Here is a 20,461-nt window from a genome sequence, read left to right as displayed (position 1 = left end):
TAGCATTAATGAATATGAAATGCATGGCCAACAATTTCTTTGTGTATCTAAAGTCACCTTTAAAAACATCACCATATGGTACCATATAAAATCATAGAACATATATATTCACTGACCAGTTCCTAATGTTAGGTAAAAGGTCACCCAATAAAACATGCTTAATGCCATCCTTTCTCTTGGATGAGAAAACATAAATCAAATCAAAATAATACAACACAAGATAAGTGCAGAAAGTTGGTGCAAACTAAATGATTATCATATGGCTATTTATAGCAAAAATGGGAATACATTGGAACCACTTCATTTACTCCACTTAAGAACATTCAATAGTTGTACCATGGATAATTAACACTTCAAAAAATATAGATAGTGTATAAAGAAGCATAGAAGATTCCTTCCTCACCTAGATATAAAACCATGGCGATGTATCAACTATAGATCAATAGGTATACATTGAAGCATTAAACTTAAGAGACAAAGAGATTGAATAAACAACTCCCTCTTTTGTGTCTACACAGTGCTCATGATTTAGGTGAACATTGCCTTACATTCAATTTGTGAGAAGTTATAGTGAGCTTAAAGATGTTGAGGGATTTGTACAAGTAAAAGGGTAGAGCAAGAAAACTAAAGAGGCTCAGGGAACTCAAGTTTAGGTTCTCTTATCTCCTTGAAAACTCGCAGGAGAGAAAAGTCCATGACCTTAAATTTAGACCGATCACTTCACATATAGAGCTAGAAAAAAAGTAAAAGACACTCTTTTAACCGATGGAAAAATGAGTTAAAGTTGTAAGGCCTCATTATTAACCAATAGGTATTAGAAAGGTTTGTCATTTACCTTATGGGTAATCGAGAAAAAAGCAATAAATTGAAAAGTTGCAAGAATAGCTATCAACCAATAGGTATTAAAAGGGTTTATCATTTAGCTCATGGGTAATCGAGAAAAAGGCAATAAATTGCAAAGTTGCAAGAATACCTATTAACTAATAGGCATTAGAAGGGTTTGTCATTTAGCTCAAGGGTAATCGAGAAAAGGAAATAAATTGGGAGTAAGCAACTTAAATGAAATTGTGTCTGGAGTCATTTTTGGTCAATTTGAGCTGCAACTATTCACTACTATAGGAATTGAGTCTGGAGCTGATTGATATCTCAGCTTCGTTAAGGGAGTATTAGGGGTGATGTTGATGTTATAAGTAGTGATATAAGCTTAGATGTTAAAAAATAAAATTATTTTCAAAAATACTTTTAATAAATAAATCACACACTCCTTTATATTTAAGTGAGATACCTCATTAAATAACAATAAATATGAAATGATACTTTTAACTTGAAATCAATTAATCTATTAGGAGTACAATTTAATTTAAAATATCTTATATTTTTTAAAGGGAAGAAGTTTTTCTTAAGATGTATGAGCTTGATTAACTTTGCTTTTTTTTTTTTATTAACTTGGTTTTATACTAAAATAAGGATGTTGTACACATATTTTTAAAATTAATATACAATTTGAATCCTAAACTATAGGTCTAGGGTAATTTGAATCCTATACTCATAATGGATATATTTTGAATCTTGAACAATTAAATCTGGGGCAATCTCAATTGCATCATTAATTAAAAATTAATGTCTGTTTCTTTAACTAGTAATAGGGCCCATCCAAGTTTTTGTTCCCCTTTCTCTCTCTCCCTTCATCTTCCACCAGCACGCAAATTCACTTGCACAACCTCCATAACCCACACTATGTTCTCCACCATTTCTCGCTCTACCTTCACCTCCATAACGGGCACCATGTTTGTATTGTCCACTTAAACATTACCAATAATCACCATAGACATAGCACACAATGGTAAATAAGTCATTAAACCCTTCCTAAATTACATAAATCAAGGTTGTAAACATAAAATTTTGAAGACATTTGAAAAAAATTAAGACCTAAAAAACCCTTTAAAGTGATAGTTTAAGCTCAAACTAATTAGTACTCAAAACTATAGGAAGCATGGAAAGATATAGTGAAACAAAACATAGGAAAATAGGGGTAGAAAAGTCATTTTTGCATTTTCTAGCATATATGCCGTGACTTGTGGCATAGAGAGCTTAATTCTGCTTCTGTGCCATGCTACGACTTATGCAAACATGCTATCATGCACATACATTTTCATTATAGCAAGAACCTGTCATGATAACTTTTTAGGAAAAATTGTTGGCGTATACCATTTTCATATTTGATGTCAAATTTGATTGATTCAAGTTTTTACATGAAGCTTATTTGATAACCTAGATAACAGTGCAAGTTTCATTTCAATCTGATGTCGTATTTGAAAATTGGAAATCCACATGCCAAATGACCATATTATAACACGTAACTAGGATGTCATTACTTTAACACCGCAACTTATGAATGCTAAGAAGTGTTTTTCTCCAACATTGCACCCTTTTCAAGTTCTAAGGAGAGTTTTAGTTGCATTAGACTTCTTGAGCTATTAGTGATACTATATGGATTTTATCACTATTCTACCTAAGGTGAATTCCCATTCTCACTAAACAAGCTTTGATAATGACTTCATAATCATGCATATACAAATCACATAATAGCATTTTAACTCAATACACATCTTCTAATATTAATGCAATAACTATACATCTGTTAACCCTTTTATCTCATATTTAAAACACTATTTAAGCATGTGTTATTTATCTTTTCAAAAATTTATTTCCTTTTCCCACTCTATTAGTTCAAAAACTTGTATATGGATATAATCTATTATATGATTCACAATTAATTTGTAAACAAATCCACAAGCCAATAAATAGTATAAATCATCCTATTACCTCAATCATTTTTACACAAAAAAGGTTACTCATAACCAACGTAAGCTCCTACAATTTTTTTAACCTCAAAGAGGTTCTAATTACTAAAATCTACAACATCAAGCACTATATATTAGTTTTTCAATTTAACATAAGTACTCAATCGTAAAATAAAAGCACTCTAAGTCCTAATCAACCTCCACAAATTTCCTACAACTTCTACTAACTCTCTTAACATTAATATGAGGTTCTCACAACTTTCAACCTTCCAGTTGGAACTAGAATTTAGCCAAAGCCTTAAAACTCAATCAACAAAGATCAATTTTGCTACAAACACTTAATTTAACTTCCAACAACCCTATAATGATCATTAGACCAACTCAAAACCCTTCACAGGCTTAGAGCTTACTTTCATCATATCTCAAACCAAGAAAAAATAAGGTAGATCAGGGTAGGAAGGTGTAAGAAGCCTACTCGAAAGGTGATAGGTCAACACTAACTTATAGGTGCCAGAGATTTGATGCCCTAGCAGAGATACTTCTTCCTCCTTCTTCTTTGTCATTTTCTCCCTTTTTTCCTTTGATTTCACAAGCTGATTCATAAGTTATTAATCAATTTTTTTTGTACCATGGGCCACAATGCATGGTACAACAAGCCACTTCTTAGTCTAGTTCACCCATTTTGAACCAATCTGATCAAATCTCCACTTTTGCCTAATCCTAAAATTGTCCAATGTGATGAGGTGAGATTTCCCCAAGTTTAACAATAATTTACCCTTTTAATTGGCAACCCAAAATCATAATTAACTTAAGTAATCTATTAATTCAATAACTTACTCTTTTAATTAGTAGTTAGATTCTGAATTAAAAATTTGGAATGTTACAATGTTTGCCCCCAGCACCATTGCCTCTACTGGCTCCTACTCCAGTTTTGCCTCATTGATAACGTTTTGTCTTGTTGTGATATGTGTGAATGAGAAACTCGTGAAGGAGGAAAGGAATTATTTGACAATTAATATTGTATTACCAGCTCTACTACTTCATCTCTCAAACACCTTCCTCTAGCTTTATCCATCACGTTGCTTCTTTCTCACATGATCTTAACACTTATGTCATTCACCTTGCCAAAGACCTCCAGGAGACAATCCGCCGCGTCATCCAAGTGTGCCATGACTGGGGCTTCTTTCAAATGGTCAACCATAACATGGGGCTCGACATGATGAGGAGTGATAGGGCTATGTGGCATGAGTTCTTTAACCAGATGCCAAAGGCCAAGGAGGAGTTCACCAACTCTCCAACTACTTAAGAGCAGTATGGCAGTCACTTGGGAGTCCAAAATGGTGCCATCTTTTATTGGAGTGACCACTTCTTCCTCCATTTCATGCTTGTTTCTCTTCACAACAGAGCCAAGTGGCCTGCTCTTCCACCATCTTAGTAGTATTCTCATTTATAACTAAAATATAATTTAACTTAACAGTGGCAAGATTCAAGTAAGGAGCCATGATGGTGAGGAGACGATTTTGGAGGATGGTAACTTGACTTATCAAAGGGTATGCGTCAAGTGTTATTTCATGTCAAAGATCATTTTATGTCAAAATGAAAGGCCAAGATCAGCTCTCCCAGTGATGAGCGCTTGGTCGATTGAAGATCCTATGACATGTGCGAAAAGGGAACGTGGAAAGCAACCTGGTCTGACAAAGCCAAGGCAAATATGAGAGAGAAAATGTGGTGAGGTGAGATTGCCCATGTTTAATCGTTCATGGTTCATAGTGTATCAAATATGAGTTTAAAGTTTAAATTAAATCACCTCTAAGTATATAGTTTAGGGTCCAAATTGCCAATTAACCTTAAATTAAATATATGTTTGATGCTAAAAATGTATGAAATAATATGATAAATGAGAATACTTATTTACCAACTAAAAAGAAAGGTTATTTCTTTAACAGCAAGAACCATTCAATAAAACTTTATATTAAGATATACCCACTTTTTTAAACCCTTTGTTAAAACAAAAATTAGCTAGGAGATAATCATTTTAGTCAGCTGAACTTATTCCTTATGCTTACAAAACAAAAAAGGAGGGGAAGGGGGAGAATGACAGTTAAGTTTTAAGAGTATCAATTAATTTAAGTTAAATTTCAATTAATTATACAATGCCAACAAAGTTCCTTAATCCTTTAATGATAATAAATCTAACATCTCCAAAAATTTGCAAGTTCAACTTTTAATTTTATAACTTTATTATAATGCATTTGCGTGTTATTTTTCAAATTTTAATAGGACTGAAAAATAAACAATAGGCAATGGTAAAATAAAGAATCTATTTATTTTATTGATAAATAGGCAATAGGCAATGAATAAACAATAAGCTTAATATTTTTTAACATTAAATATGAATGTTTGTATTCCCTGTTAAAATTTAAAAAATAAGTTACAAATTTATCACAACAAAGTTGTAAAATTTGAAACCCAACTTGCAAATTCCTAGAGCTGTTAGACTTAATACTTTTCAATAGTAAAGATGAACATCTGTGTTTCTTGTTAAAACTAAGAAAATAAATTGTAAATACATTATAATAAAGTTGCAAAATAAAGAGTTGAACTTACAAATTTCTGAAACAATTAGACTTAATACTTCTCACATTAAAGATTAATATTTGTATTCCCTATTAAAAATTAGCAAGTTCCAAATGCATCACAATAAAGCTGCAAAATTGGGAGTTGAACTTGCAAATATTTGCAAATCCTTATTTGACTTATTATCACTGAAGGATCAAGGGACTTTGTTGGCATACTTAAATTGGTTGAGATTTAATCTAAATTAATTGGTCTCTTTGAGACTTCACTATTATCCTCCAAAAAAAAATTGTAAAGATTTAATGGTTTGTCAAAAAGTAATTGAAATTTAAATTTGTATTAAAATTATGTTGCTGCCACCTTCCCATAAAATTATGCCAGTTTTTTCATAGATATTTTTTTTCTCCTTTCATACGAATCTCAAATAGGACAAGTTGCAAGAATACTTCCAATACAAATGTAATATTCATGGAATTTCTACCAATGTCTCCTGAAGCAGGTTCCGTCAGAATAATTTTTATAATCATGTACATTGAATTGCTTAGATGTGAAGGAACGGAATACGACAAAATAATAGGAAATGAAAAAAAAATTATTGTTATTGTCGTTACATATTTATTATAAAAAAATAAATATGAACAAAAAGAATGAAATGTCATAGTTTTTATGTCACAAATACTCTCATTCCTTGTTTCGTGCCGTTGTATTTAACCGTATTGACTAAAAGGAGTTATAAGAGAGGTTACACCCTTGTTTTATTTTGGCGCTCTTTCCCTCACACACTCACACACGCACAACAAACAAATCTATGCAAGTGGGGTCGCAAGAAACTATTTCGTGTTTTGCTTTGAGGCTGTAAACTGAAGAGAATTATTTCAGAGCTCGAGAGAAAAGTGACCAAAGTTGAAAGGTACATATTAGGAACAAGTTCTTTAATGTGTTGCATCGTCTTTTAGATATATATTATACATTCCAGAGCTTCAATTTTCTATCAATAATCTTTCTCTTATTATTCCAATCTGAAGAAACAAAGTGTCTCTTTATGATTCTTTGATATATAGATATTAGAGTTCGAATTAATATTCTATATATCTTCAAATCAAGAATCTTTCTGTTATATTCTAAGCTGTTTTTATCAGTTCCCATGAATTTATTTTACCATCTGAAGATAGAAAGTTGTCGAAGCAATATAATGCTGTTTGGATTCCAAGAAAATGTGTTTTTTTTATATTTAATTAAAATATCTCAATCTTCTTAAAAGGGAGGAAGGGAATTAGACAAGATTGAGATTGTGATCAATGAATCCTTCAAGATTTTTCGAAGTTTTGCTTTGTACTTTAGGGGATTTCGAAGAAAAGGTTTTATATATTTTTGACCAGCAATGTAAATGTGTTTTATATGACAAAGTAATTGAGTTGTGCTGATCTTTCCATTATATTCGGTATTTTTTTTATGAGATTTTTTTTTTGGATGAGATTTATTCTGTAATTTTGCTTAGAATAATTGATGAATATGAATTGCTCGGAATCTCAAACTTTTATTTGTTTAATAAATGTTTAAATCCATACAATCATCTCGAATTTTCTAATGCAATCTGGCAATTTATTTAAAAAAAAAAAGTATTACATGGTTTGAATAAAATTAATTTTCTAATGGAGCTGCAGGATAAAGATATGGAATGCTCAAACAGTATGTCGTCTTCTGGTTTAATATTTTCCGAATTTTACATCAATGATTCTTTTTTTTTTTTATCTTGTTTCTTTTTTTTTATATCATTCAATTTAATAGAAAACCAGGTAATTTGTACATATAAGTTATTTATTGTTTTTATTCTTAAATTACCAATCCGTGGCAAATTTTCATCTTAAACTAAGTTCATTTATGATTCATTTACGACTGAGATTTTGGACACAACACTAAGTGAAATCCTTAGATTGTTTATTAATTCCCTTTTACATTGATTATCATTGGAAATGGCAAAATAATGCATGGTGGAAGTTTTGCCTTTATGGACATTTATGAGCCATTAGTTTAATGGGGAAAACTTTTAGTTTAACACAATAATAAAATTATTGTCCTAATCCTCTGTTTATTAACAATGACCTTTATTTAATTACATCATTCGAAGTTTTGCCTTTTCTAAACAATTATATACTCATTTTGTCTTTATATAAAGTGTTTTTTAAAAATTTGGTTTATGTCTAAATATAAAAAGTGCCATGATATTTAAATAATTAAACAATATTATCCTTGTTTTGAAAAATGGAGGGATATTAATTATATATTTTGCCCACCATTACCATAATATCAATTGTAATATTATTTAGGACAAAACTAAATAATCATTGCAATTTTATTTGATTTCAATTAAATAATAAAATTTTATTAGTATGTGGAATTCAATTAAAAACATCTTTTATATATATATAGATGAAGGGACCATGAGCAATTAATTTGTTTTTTGGGTCCAAAAGAATAATTATGAGGGATTATTAATTCATCAATTTGTTGTTGACAGGAAAGGCATCAGAATTGGAACTAGTGTTACTGAAAGAGAGAGAAGAATGCATTATGAAACAACTTGGGATACTAGAGAAGGAAGATAAAGCCTATCGTGCAATGTTAAGAATGAATGATTTGCCTGACGACACGAGGGAAACGCTGAATATGTTCATTGCTCAAGATGAGCGTTTCAGGAACCTAATCAAACCTATCATCGCAAAGCTGCGTAGCCACAGGGAATCAAATCAAGTAACTACACAAGAAATATTTTTTCCTGGTTATGCTGCATGTATGCTTCCTACGTGCGTACATTCATTTTGGATATAGAACCTGTACATTTCATTAAGAGTTCTAGAAATATATACATATATGGCTGTTTTTGCATGGCATTGATCTCATTGATTACGGAAGGATATAATAAAATAAATACTAATTCGAAAAAGAGAGTCATGTTAGAGTCTTCCTAAATCCAAGTGTTTGCAGATTCTACCCACCCAAATTTGGCCAAGAATATTATCAAAAAGAACTGAAAAATTACAAACAACTAACAAGGATAAAAAAAAAATGCAGAAAATGACCAATAAAATTTTGTTAGTCCTTTTACTTAATTTTATGATCAACTAATAATTAAAGTTAATTTTTATTAGTGGTAATGACAACATTGCACCATTTTCAATAGTTGAAGGGAAATATTGCACAAAAAACAAACTTAACGTCCCAGACACTTCTGAGCTTATTGTTTAAGAGTCAAATTATTATTTAACCCTATTTTTCTTTTCTTTTCTTTTCTTTTCCTCTTCCAAAACATAGCATAATTTTTTTCTGTTTCCATAAAAAACCTCAAACCCAAATTCACCACTAACTACCTTTGGAGGAAAGACAAGCTCATCCGCACATTTCATTTCAATGAGTTTCGTCCTGTACTTGCTTGTTCTTCCAGGATGAAAAGTCGCTTGTTTTACAAAAAAGCCAAATAAGTTTAACTTCACAGGATAAAAGTAACATGAGGTGAGACATCTGTGACTGGATAATTTGCAGATCTAGAGTCAAACTTCATGGGCAGCCATGTAAGAAGAAAGTGGGAACATTAGTCTTCTTGAGAAGCTGAAGAGATGCACAGAAACGTAAACCATACCCTCACAAGACTACGGCAGAGAAGGAGCATCGTTTGCCAAGACCTTTAAGATTAGTTGAGTGCCAGCCTTGCGACTCCGCGTAACATTCCACCTGAGGTTATTGAAAAACAAAGGAACAGTCCAGCACTTAAGCATCTTGATGATATGAAATTGGGGAAGATAGAATTATTATTATTTTTTGGCTGGTAACTGTTAATAGCTTTACACACTTGATATATTTTTATCCAATCAAATCAAACCAAGTGAATTTTAATGTATTAATAATATTAATAATAAGAGTTTGATATGGAATAAATAATTCACAAAAAATTCAAATGTTTTGATTTAATTGGAAAAAAGCACTTTAAGTATACAAGTTTATCTCTAGCAAAAAGGAATATAAAGGGTTTTAAAAAAAAAAAAGGAAATGTACAAATAAGCACGTAGCTCAACTTATAAGGGGTTGTGCTAGTGATTTAAAGTTCGAGTCCTAGGTAGATAACTATGTTAAGTATTCGTTGGGAAAACTTTACCACCAATGTGGTCCTCCTCGGCTCAACCCATGAATAATGGGTAATTGTATGGAAAAAAAAAAAAAAAAGGGAATGCAAAGCAATGCAGAAGACAAACTAGGAACAACCAAATCACCCAATTTTAGGTGCTTTAAAAATTGATGCTTGGGATAGGCTACCATAACATTAGATTTCAGACATTCAATCAGTAGTTAAAAATATCAAATAATCTAAACCCACTCACAATCAAGTGCACCAGAGAATTATTACATACCTTGTCAGAGGCATTATCTTCAACCAAACCTCCAATAGCAAAAATTGAGTTTCCAATAACAACAGCTGCAGAATATCCTCTAGAATTATTCATTGATTCACCCATTGTCCAACGATTCATTCGAGGATCATATATCTCCACTGTTGAGACCATCCGTTCTCCATCATAGCCACCGATGGCATATCTGTAGACAATATTTTGAAGTTTAGTATCTAGCATCTCCTTTTATGATGGGAACATAAGTTTCCTTTTAAAATTGTTGTAATGCCCTGTTTGGTATGATGGAGACTTTCTCATAGAAGTGAAGAGGGAAAATGAGAGGAAAGTGAAATAGAAAAAGGAATAGGACTGAACTTTAAAAGGGAAAAGTAGAAAGAAATGCAAGAAAATTCCCGGCTCTCGAGTGGCTTGACCTCTCACACGTAAGACTGACACTGGCTCAATTTAAAAAATACACACGTTAATTGTGAATCTTATCATTCGTGATATTAACTATGTCTACTGAATTCTATTGAATTCGGATATATGACAAGTTTGGCGCAGGACTTTCGTAGGATCAGTTCCCCCCCCCCCCCCCCAAAAAAAATTACACCAGACTTCAATCAAATGTCGACCTGATCGATTCAAATAAAACTAGGCATGCATATCTATCCCCTTGTTATTAGCAGATTCCTAAGATAACACTTCCATATCTTCTACTAAACATTCACTACGTGTTTGTCTCCCATCCTAGATAAATGGCAGTTGAGAGAAGGAAAGGGGATCAAGAAAAGGAGAGAAAATGAACGTTAAATTACTCTATTAGTGTAGTTTCCATTGAGTTTATGGTTGCCACTTTTATCCTTTAATTAAATTACTGGTCTCTTACCTTTTTATTTTCATTACAAGTGGTATGAAATTTACACCAACAACCGTAAGCTATGACTCCATGGTTGTATGACTTCATCATTCCATTCGGCACATTGACGCAGGCCAAGAGAGAAGAGGGAGAGGAAGAAATGGATAGCAAGTACTTCATCTTATTTTAATTCATCAAACGGTCTACCATAGAATAATTTTAGGGCTATATATAGAGCCCTAAAAGCAAATATCAAAAATAATAATAACTTATTTTAAGCAAGAGAAATCATAAAATAGGAAACAATCAAGAAAGCCTACTAGGAAACAAAATAAAACCATAATAACAAGTTACTAATTACTAAATAAATCCTTCCTAATGTCCCATTATTCATTTCCCATCATGAAGTTGCACTATTTTCAGTGGCTTAACTTCAACATGGACGAGTAAGAGGTAAAATAGGACATCAACTTACAATTTTTCATCAAGGACTGCTAAAGAATGACAGCTTCTCTTTGTGTACATACTCTCAAGTCTTTCCCATGAACGTTGCCGAGGATCATATCTCTCTAGTGATCTGTTATTATAGGAGAAATAAAGGAATTGCTACTCAAAATTAGCATTGACAAAGAAAGGAGCCAGAAAAAGACAGGTTTTGAACATAATTACATATGTAATAGTAAAAGCTGAATCCTTTTCAGTTTCTAATCTTCCCACCATTCATTTTAGAAAATGAAAAGTTAAATAAAGAAAACTCCCACAACATAGTAATCAAAGTACTTTGTTCGGGGTATATAAGCGATTATGATCATAGAATAGAATTTCCCCTGAGAAAGGAAACAAATTAGTTTTCTACAAACTCCAACAGAGTTATATCCAGTCATGATCTGTAAACGTGGATGACACCATCTAGAAAACGAGTTCAATAACCAAAATGATGGACACTTGTTAGTCACTACTAAGTTGCATGATGGGAGTAATATTAAAGAAGGAAAACAGAGACAATACATTTTGGGCTGGGAGGTCAAAAGGAGTTTTTGGCCTTTTTGGCCTACCGAAGTGCAAGAATGTATGTTAATAACAGTTTGTTGAGAAGGAAAAAGAAGGAAAGAGCAAGGCATGCTTAATATAGCAGAGTTTCTGGCCTATCAAAGTGCATTCTATTCTTTGCTCTGTTCCTTTTCTGCTACACTGCTAATTTTCTTATAACATTTGTAAGCTCTGAATCTATTTTGATAGGGAAACACTACTTTGATTAACCACTGTTCTCTGGCTATTGGCTTTATTAACCATGCTTTTGGTGTGTTTTCTTGTATTTTAAATAGATAGTGAAATTTTTTTAGAAAAACATGTTCTCATTAAATTTGCAAATAGTTTACTATGCTAATTTCCAAACCATATCTTATGTGTATACTCAATTACACATCAACTGGTTAGAATGTTACAATAACTCAATTGAAATTATCTCCACCTATCAACATGAAGGTAAAGAAAGAGAGCAATAAATTCCATGCACCCAAATAAGCATTCAACCCAGAGCAAATATCATTAGCTATAAAGAAATTAAACTTAAAAGCTTATTTTAGAATTTCAGTGGTTCAGAGAAGTTGAATTTTTTTTTTTTTTTGGGAAAAAAAAAATTTGTATGCCCTTATTAATGCAGTTCAACAATCATTCTGCCAGACATCCTCCCACACATATATATCAGTAGTAAAGATATATATTAAAGGCTATTATTTGATATATATTTTCATCGCCACCATTGTATGGCCTTGCTGATTTAGATGAGCAAAAAAGTAAAATCAAAAAATAAGCTAGCACTAACAGTCAGATGACAACAAATTGTAAGGGGGAAAAGCCAAAAGAAAGTCTCACTTCAAGTAGTCGTTTCCATCATATCCACCAGCAGCATATATTGCACCATTGAAATTTGCAGCAGCAAGGGAAAATCTCTGGCAGAATAAAGTGAAATGCTAGTCAACAAAGTAAACCATATTCAAGAACAAATTAAAAGCTTAGATATGACAGAGAAAAGATAACTGAATCGTTACTGCTCATATCATATATTAATTCAAGAAAATTATCAATTCAATGCAGTTTTTTAAGCACTATCAAGAATAAAGTCACTGTAATTTAAAAAAAAAAAAGATAAGAAACTGTATGAAGATTAAAAATTTCAAGGCAATGAATCATTAAGGATATCAAAGTTTGACTGTTGCAGGCTGCAGAATCTGCTGATATTTCCAGCTAGATTTCTCCTCACTAGTGTGTAAGATTAAGCATTTTTCATAATCGTATGTTTATGTAGGCAGCCTATAATGTAGATCAGAAAACAAATACGCCCAATGTATTAAACTCAGGGAGGCCCAAAATACCCTATCGTGCATTGATTGCGACAGGATCCACATTCCTACATTGACATCAAATACTTCAACTTCAGAAAAACAGTGTGCTCCATTGCTACCACCAATTGCAAAAATCTTCTCATTCAAATAAATCCCAGCAAGACTTCCTTTCTTTTGATTCATTGAAGGACGTGTAACCCACTGGTTGTTTTCTAAATTGTATGATTCAACTACACAACAAGAGAATAAAATTTCAAAAGAATTTAGCAAAGAGAAAACAAGTTACACAAAATGAAAGAGAAGAAAGAATGATCGAAGGTACTAGAGGAAATCCAATACCTGTATCATACCACAAATTACGGCATTCACCACCAATAACATAGATTTCGTCATTCAACTTCACAGCAGAAGTATAAGAGCGCATACAACTCATTGGACAAAGGGACTCCAATGAATCACGAGAAAGACAATAACAATCCACACATGATAAATGAGATAAACCATCAAAACCCCCTATTATGAGTATTGATTTCTCAACACTCGATTCAGAATCCGTAACAAGATCAGTTTGTTCACATGAGCTACACTCTGAGATTTCCAATAGCTGCTTCAAGTTCTTTATCACCCTTCGTGATTCAACCTGAATTTCCCAATGAATTAAATGCATTAAAAACTATAGTTTCATTTGAAATATTCATAACCAGCAACAGGAACTTGATTACATTTTTAAAAATTTTTGAAACACTTTATCTCTCTGGAAGAAACAACCAATTAAAAAAACTATAAACAACACGGCAAATAGCATCAAAATGTACATCTATAAAAGATACAAAGGGTGATGGAAGACAATAATCATATATATCCTCAATTCATTTCCAGTAATAGAACTCACTTATTTATAACAAAAATCTTAAATTTAAATAATGATCAGGTTCATACCAACTCCTCCTCCAATGATCTAATTTTCTGATCCTGTTTGACTTGATTTAGCTTCAACTGGCAGATTTCCTCTAGTATCTTCAAAATCAACAAATAGCAAAAGATCAATACTGCTGATTTGCATAACTGAGTTTAAGGACATAAGACGCTAACTTACCTTGTGCATAGTAGACTGTGAATTGGCATCTGGAACAGACTCTTCTCCGGGCAAGGAACAGTTTTCTATCTCTGCTCTATCCAACAAAGAAATATTCTCCTCTAATGTATTAGTCTTAGAAGACACGACCTCCATTGAAGCCTTTTGAGGAAAGCAAGGATCATTGTCTATTGCAAGAGAGAAGTATAGGGTTTCCATGTGCTGCTTCAGGCCATCAAATTCTTCATAAAATTGTCCAGGTCCACCTACAAAGTCTTTTAATGAATCATTTTCCCCATCCAACTCAAGACTACTAGATGAAGCCAATGTACTATCAGTATTGATTGTTTTTGCAAATAGTTCACTCCATTTTTGCTGAGGAAGGGAAGAACTCTGGCCTTTGGAAGCAAGACAGGTTTCTTTTGCTTGCCCTATTCTACGTGCTTCTTCATTGTCTGATATGTTAGGTGACCTATTTTTCTCGTCCAAACCATGAGCATTGAAAGAACATTGTCCAATGTGAGCCTTTGAATGCACCATAGAATGATCGCTATTTCTCATGATAGATGAGTTAGGGTTCACATTTAAATTGGCTCTCTCAACATTGAGGAGGGCATTGCTAGCGAAAACTGGTGAAGATGCAAACATGGATATCAACTTACTTGTCTGACTGTGGTCTAATTCAAACCAAAAGTGATTTGATTCATAATAGTTGCCAATGATTATAGGACCAAATAGGTCTTCAATAAGGGGCTGGCATTGCATCTGAATTCGGACCCTTACCTTAAAAATATGACAAAAAATAGGTATGTCAGAATGGAAATGATTGTTGATATTAAACTAATTTTGAAATCATTATGTAGCATCAAGCAATACTTGTGCTGGAAATGGGGTGCATTCTGAGCCATTTTCAGTCCACCCACAAGGATCAATGTTCATTTTTCCTTCACTAGCAGCTTCAAATATACCATGTAGCTTCCTATAATTGTAATTGAATAAGAAAAGTGGCAAACCAGGTCGAATATGCTTTACATAAGAGATATGAGTAGCTGGTAGGCCTGTTCCATAATTTAAAGTGAATTCACATATAATTCAGTTGGTTAACAATAATTAGAATTGTTACTCGCTAAGAAACTAGGAATTTGGAAAAAGGTCAACTAACCAAACAGCAGTTTGGAAATGCACTCTTTGATTGTATTGTTCTTGCAACCAAAGATAACTCCAGCTAACTTAGCCTTCCCAAGGTTTCTAGTGCTGATGCTACAATTTACTGACCATGATCTTTTTGATTTTTCTTGCAATGTATATGACTTGGTCTTCCTTCCACCACCCATTCTCTCTGTAGGTAGAAAAGAACATGATTCTTTAAAGTATTGAAACAAATTATTAGTGAAACAACAGTGAAAAGGAAAAAATAAAAAGAAATCTAGGATTGTAGGAAGCAAACATTCTCAATAATAGAGAATGGCAGCTCTGTTTCAAGTTTGAAGACTACTATAGCTAAAGCAAGGTGATGCAACCATGACCCAATACTACTGCTCATTCATGCATCTTTGGCAACAAGTAGACTTGTATGATCATCATATGTGGAGATGGAGCTGTAAGCCTCTCTACTACAAGCAAATAGTTGAAAATCGCATATGGATTTTTGCTTGGACTCAACAATATTTATGAAGAGGTAAGGAGAAGGATTATGAGTCATGAACCTATTTAAAGCTTTAAATATGACAAAGTGTGAGGAAAGCCAAAAGCAACTCGCTCAAGGAAATAGCTTGCAACCAGAAGCATCTGCACTAGCTGCAAAAGGAGTGTGAGATACTGGTCAGAAAGGAAAAAGTGCCTTTAAATGCTGGTGTGACCATTATAACAATGGAGGGAACACTAGAAATATATGCTGGAAGTTGCATGGAAAGCCCCCCAGTATGAAACAAAAGCAGAAAGCTGAAGTTAAAGGGTATATGGCCTCATGAGGTGAGAGACTAGAAGTCGATGATTGAAGGTTCAGTAAAGAAGAGATTCAATTTTTGAGAAAACTCTTAAAAAGGCAGGATCTCTCCTTGATAACCCAGATACAACCTCAAAAAGACATGAAAATTCACCCAGAAATCTGGAAAATGATAATGTAATGGAAACAAGGCTGACACAGCCTGAAAGAAGCAGTGTAAACAGAAGAAACAGAGGTAAAGTACATCAACAAACAGATGGAGAAGTCCAAACCATTTCAGAACTGCATCAAAAATCTAACCCAGTGCCAATTCTGAGGAACTCAGGTGGCCAATTGCACTTAGCAAGGGGATAAGTCTTGTACTAAATATCCTATCAATAAGTTTGCAAGCTTATCTCCTAAAATGCAGTCATTTGTGGTACTAATTTATGGTCCTAATTTGAGAGCTGTTATTAAAGAAGAATTAAGGGCTATAGAAAAGCACAAACCTTGGGAGATTACTATGCTTCCCAAAGTAAAGGCCTCTGTGGCTAGTAGAGGGGTCTTCACCATTAAATACAATCCAAACGGCAACATAAGTAGATACAATGCAAGGTTAGTAGCAACAGGGTTTACTCAAACACCTGGAATTGACTACGTGGAAACTTTTGCACCTATTGCAAAGTTTAACACAATTAAGGTATTTCTTTAATCTTGAAAGGCCTCTACATCAATTAGATGTTAAAAAAAAAAAATTTGTGCTCCTGAATGGTGATTTGGAAGAAGTGTGCATGGAGAAACTTACTGGGCTTCAGAACAAAGAAAACTCTACAAAGGTTCATAAACTTCACAAGTTTTTGCATGTGTTAAAGCAGACACCGAATGACATGTAAATAATAATTAATAAAGAGAGTTGGTGGGTTGGAAGTTATGCAAGTTAGAACTAGTATATAAATAAAGGCTATGCATAGAAATTGTAGGTTGTTGTTACTTTCTCATAATTCAGACCATTATTAACTTTTACCTCTCTGATTATCTCTTTCTCTTCTACCTACCGTCTCTTCCCCCCATCTTCTACCATGTCACCATGAGTTTGGCTTGATAGGTTTATGGGAATTAATATACTTATCCCATACTTGGCCAGTCATTAGTTTTTGTATGAGCATTGTGACTTGTGATCCAGATCATGATTACGCCAAAAGAAGAACATATGGAGGCCACATATAAAATTATAGGATACTTGATGGCACCTGGGATATGATTACTTTTGGCTAAAGGTTTAACTAGAAATGTTGAAGTATGCACTAATGCTTATTGGGCAAGTTCAGTAGTAGATACATAGATCTCCTACTGGACACTCCACTTATGCATGGGGCAATCTAGATACCTTAAGAAACAATAAACAATCAGCTATAGGCGGCAGGTTCAATAATGCTACACTTACGAATGGGGCAATCAAGTTATCCAGAGAAGCAAAAACAATCGTGACAAGAATCAAAGCTGAAACTGAGTATAAGGCTTTGGCCCTAGGAAACTATCTATGGATGGATGTGGGTACTCAAGCTTCCTGCAAGAATTAAAAGTCAATAAACACATATCTATGAAGGTTTGGTATGAAAATGTAGCTGCCATCGGGATTGCGAAGGACCCTATCCAATTGAAATGCTCAGGCGGCTGATCTTTTGACCAAGTCATTTCCAGGGTAAGGTTTGAGGAACTCAGTGGCAAGTTGGGAATGATGAATATCTACTCTTGAGCGGGACTGTTGGTAACTGTCGAAACCCATTAACACAGACCCAGTAGAAACTACACTAATCCGTTCTTTTACTATACTGTTTCATTTATTCTTCGTTCATTATTATTCAGTTTAAGTAGTTAGTTTAAATTACCTTATCTAATTAGATAAACTAGAAGATATTAGATGCTAGTTACAGAGTGAGAAGCCAGCGATTTCGCGCGCCTTTTCATGCTCTGTTTTCTGTCTGCATTGAAAAAAGCAACAAGTATCCTCTACGTGTCTTCTTTCTTCATCCGATAAAATATATGTGCAGCCATTCACCCGATAAACTAGAAGGTTCAGACCATGGCATATACAATTTGTGAGTTCCAGCATTACTTTAGATTACAACAATGAAGGCAAGTAGCAGGAAGGAAGCAAGTATTGAATTAATATAGCTCAAAACAAAATTTAAGAATAAAAAAATTAAATAAGCCAACAAATAGAAGGAAAAAAAATCAGAAAACGGAACAGACGTGGTTCTTCCACACGCACCAAGACGACCCGGAAACTTTGAAGACCTGGAAGCAAAAATGCAGGCCGATTTGAGTGTCTGAGTGAGTAGAAAATATGCTTGCAATTACTTGCTAGACTTGATCCAAGTGCCAAAATTTGATTTCCGGAATCGAAGAGTGCAAGCTTTTGAGTGTATTGCCATGCTCGAGGAAGATAGGCATAGAAGACTTAGCTTGTAAGTTTCATTTCTTTAAGCTAAAAAAAACAAATGAAAGCGATGCGAGGATCGAAGAAGAAAGAAAATGGAGGAGAAGGCTGAAGAAAAGAAAATGAGAAGACGGCAGAGAGGGAAACAGAAGCAGTAAAGACTGAGTGGCACTGAAGTTCTGATTTCTGAAATATGAAGCGTCTGTAACGTGCCATGCCATTTTTAGCTTTCGTTCCGAATTCAGACACGACACATGAGCAGGAAGAAGGTACGGTTTTGGGTGTATTTACCTTATCACCCTCACCCGTCTTTTCATCTCCTCACGGCTCACAGGTTTGACACAGCCGTAAGAGTGACCCAAAAAATAAGTAAATGGAAAATAACTTTATTTATCAAAAAGGGAAAATAAAACACACTAAAAAAATTAAAGCCATTTAAAAATGTATATATATTTTTTAAAAAAAATACATTGTGACTATTTTGGCCAAAAATTGAAAAAACTTGTTCGGAACTTTTATTATCTCTTTTAATTTAGTAATTTTATTAAAATAATTCTCATTAGATTAGTAATAACTTTAAATAATATTTTAAAACATGTTGGCGGAAACTTTTGTTTAGCCCTATTCATTTTATAACTTTAATATAAAATTTATAATTTATAACAAGCTCATTCTAGTTATAAATTATGATCGATTATGAAATGATGGATGATCGTTACAGTTTTTTTGAAAATTAGATTGATAGATAGAAGGGCGGAGAATTTTATTAAAGGCCTTTAGATGTAACATAATTTCAATTGAAACCCAAAAAATCTAAGTTTTACTGCAAGCTCGGGTGATTGAAATGAAATAAATATTCTGTCTCTATATATAACATATTTTTAAAAACTTTTTTTATTTTTAAATATAAAGAGTGATAATAATATTTTGAGTAATTAGACATTTTTAATCTTGTTTTGAAAAATAAAATAGATCGTTAATTGAATATTTTTTCTACTACCATCATGATATTAATTATGATATTATTAAGAGTAAAATTAAAAAATTATTATGTTTTTATATGAGTTTAACTAAACAACAAATTTATTGATATGCAAAATTCAGTTAAAAATACTTTATATATAGGGATGGAGGAAATAACAAAAATGTCCTTCAATTATAATTAGTATCATTGAATTAATGAGTCAAGTTATAATTTTTACAAATAACGTTATTAGAATAACAAGCCAAGTTATAGGTTTTACAAAAAATATTACTAGAATAAATTTAATTTTTTATTATTCTCATAACATTACTTATAAAAATCATAACTTGATTTATTATTTTAATAATGTTAGTTAATAAAAATTATAACTTAACTTATTATTATAACAAGGTTATTTGTAAAAATTGTAACTTAATTTGTTATTTTACTAATATTATTGGTAAAAACCGTAATTTGACTTATTATTTTAGTTATGTTAACTTGTTATTCTAATAATATTACTAGTAAAAATTATAATTTGACTTATTATTCTTATAATATTACTTGTAAAAGTTATAATTTAACTTATTATTTTAATAATGTTAATTATAATTGAATGGCACTTTAGTCATTGACTGTTACTTATAATTTTATTTGTAAACAATTATAATTTGACTTACTATTTCAATAATGTTAATTATAATGGAATGGCACTTTAATCATTTAACTAAGATTTTTTTTTTTCCAGTCATCCGAGCCAACAGTGAGATTTCAAAAATGAACCGTTATCAAAATTATATCATATCCAATAGGATCTTTAATGAAATTATCCCACAAGCCTCATATATAGAATTAGGCAGTTTTTCATGCGTTGCACAGGTTAGAATTAAGGAAAATATTATCAATACAATTAATATCAACACATTTGAGATGATCTAAATTTTTAAAAGTTTCTCTATTCAATTATTTTCTTTCTTGAATATTTCATTTACACATCTTGTTTTCGACAAAATTTAAAATTTATTGCTAATATTTTAAATTATTAAACTTTTTTAATCTTTATAAATATTAAAAAGTCAGAAGGAATAAAA

At 32.4% G+C, this 20,461-nt stretch overlaps 1 protein-coding gene across 5 annotated transcripts; it reads right to left on the bottom strand.

Annotated features, from left to right (window-relative positions):
* Positions 1-8,750: 8,750 nt before the first annotated feature.
* Positions 8,751-18,450, bottom strand: LOC129317057 (uncharacterized). Of its 5 annotated transcripts, XM_054961392.1 has the most exons (12): positions 18,239-18,450; positions 15,205-15,381; positions 14,919-15,100; positions 14,705-14,825; positions 14,064-14,308; positions 13,907-13,984; positions 13,307-13,607; positions 12,998-13,197; positions 12,498-12,574; positions 11,098-11,199; positions 9,785-9,968; positions 8,751-9,110 (listed from the first exon to the last, which is right to left on the bottom strand). In XM_054961392.1, the coding sequence occupies exons 2-12, from the start codon at positions 15,374-15,376 to the stop codon at positions 9,021-9,023; spliced, it is 1,752 nt and encodes a 583-aa protein (XP_054817367.1). In that variant the 5' UTR covers positions 15,377-15,381; positions 18,239-18,450; the 3' UTR covers positions 8,751-9,020. The 5 variants fall into 5 exon arrangements, with proteins under 5 accessions (XP_054817367.1, XP_054817364.1, XP_054817363.1 ...); XM_054961389.1 differs by having other exon boundaries at positions 14,064-14,825; positions 18,220-18,450; XM_054961388.1 differs by having other exon boundaries at positions 14,064-14,825.
* Between the last annotated feature and the right edge of the window lie 2,011 nt (positions 18,451-20,461).

The sequence above is a fragment of the Prosopis cineraria genome, unplaced genomic scaffold, assembly GCF_029017545.1.
Source record: "Prosopis cineraria cultivar Desert tree isolate PC_DT_omini unplaced genomic scaffold, ASM2901754v1 PC8, whole genome shotgun sequence".
Lineage (NCBI taxonomy): Eukaryota > Viridiplantae > Streptophyta > Magnoliopsida > Fabales > Fabaceae > Prosopis > Prosopis cineraria.
Note: the sequence above shows the minus strand (reverse complement) of the source record. Positions and strands in the feature narration are given on the sequence as shown.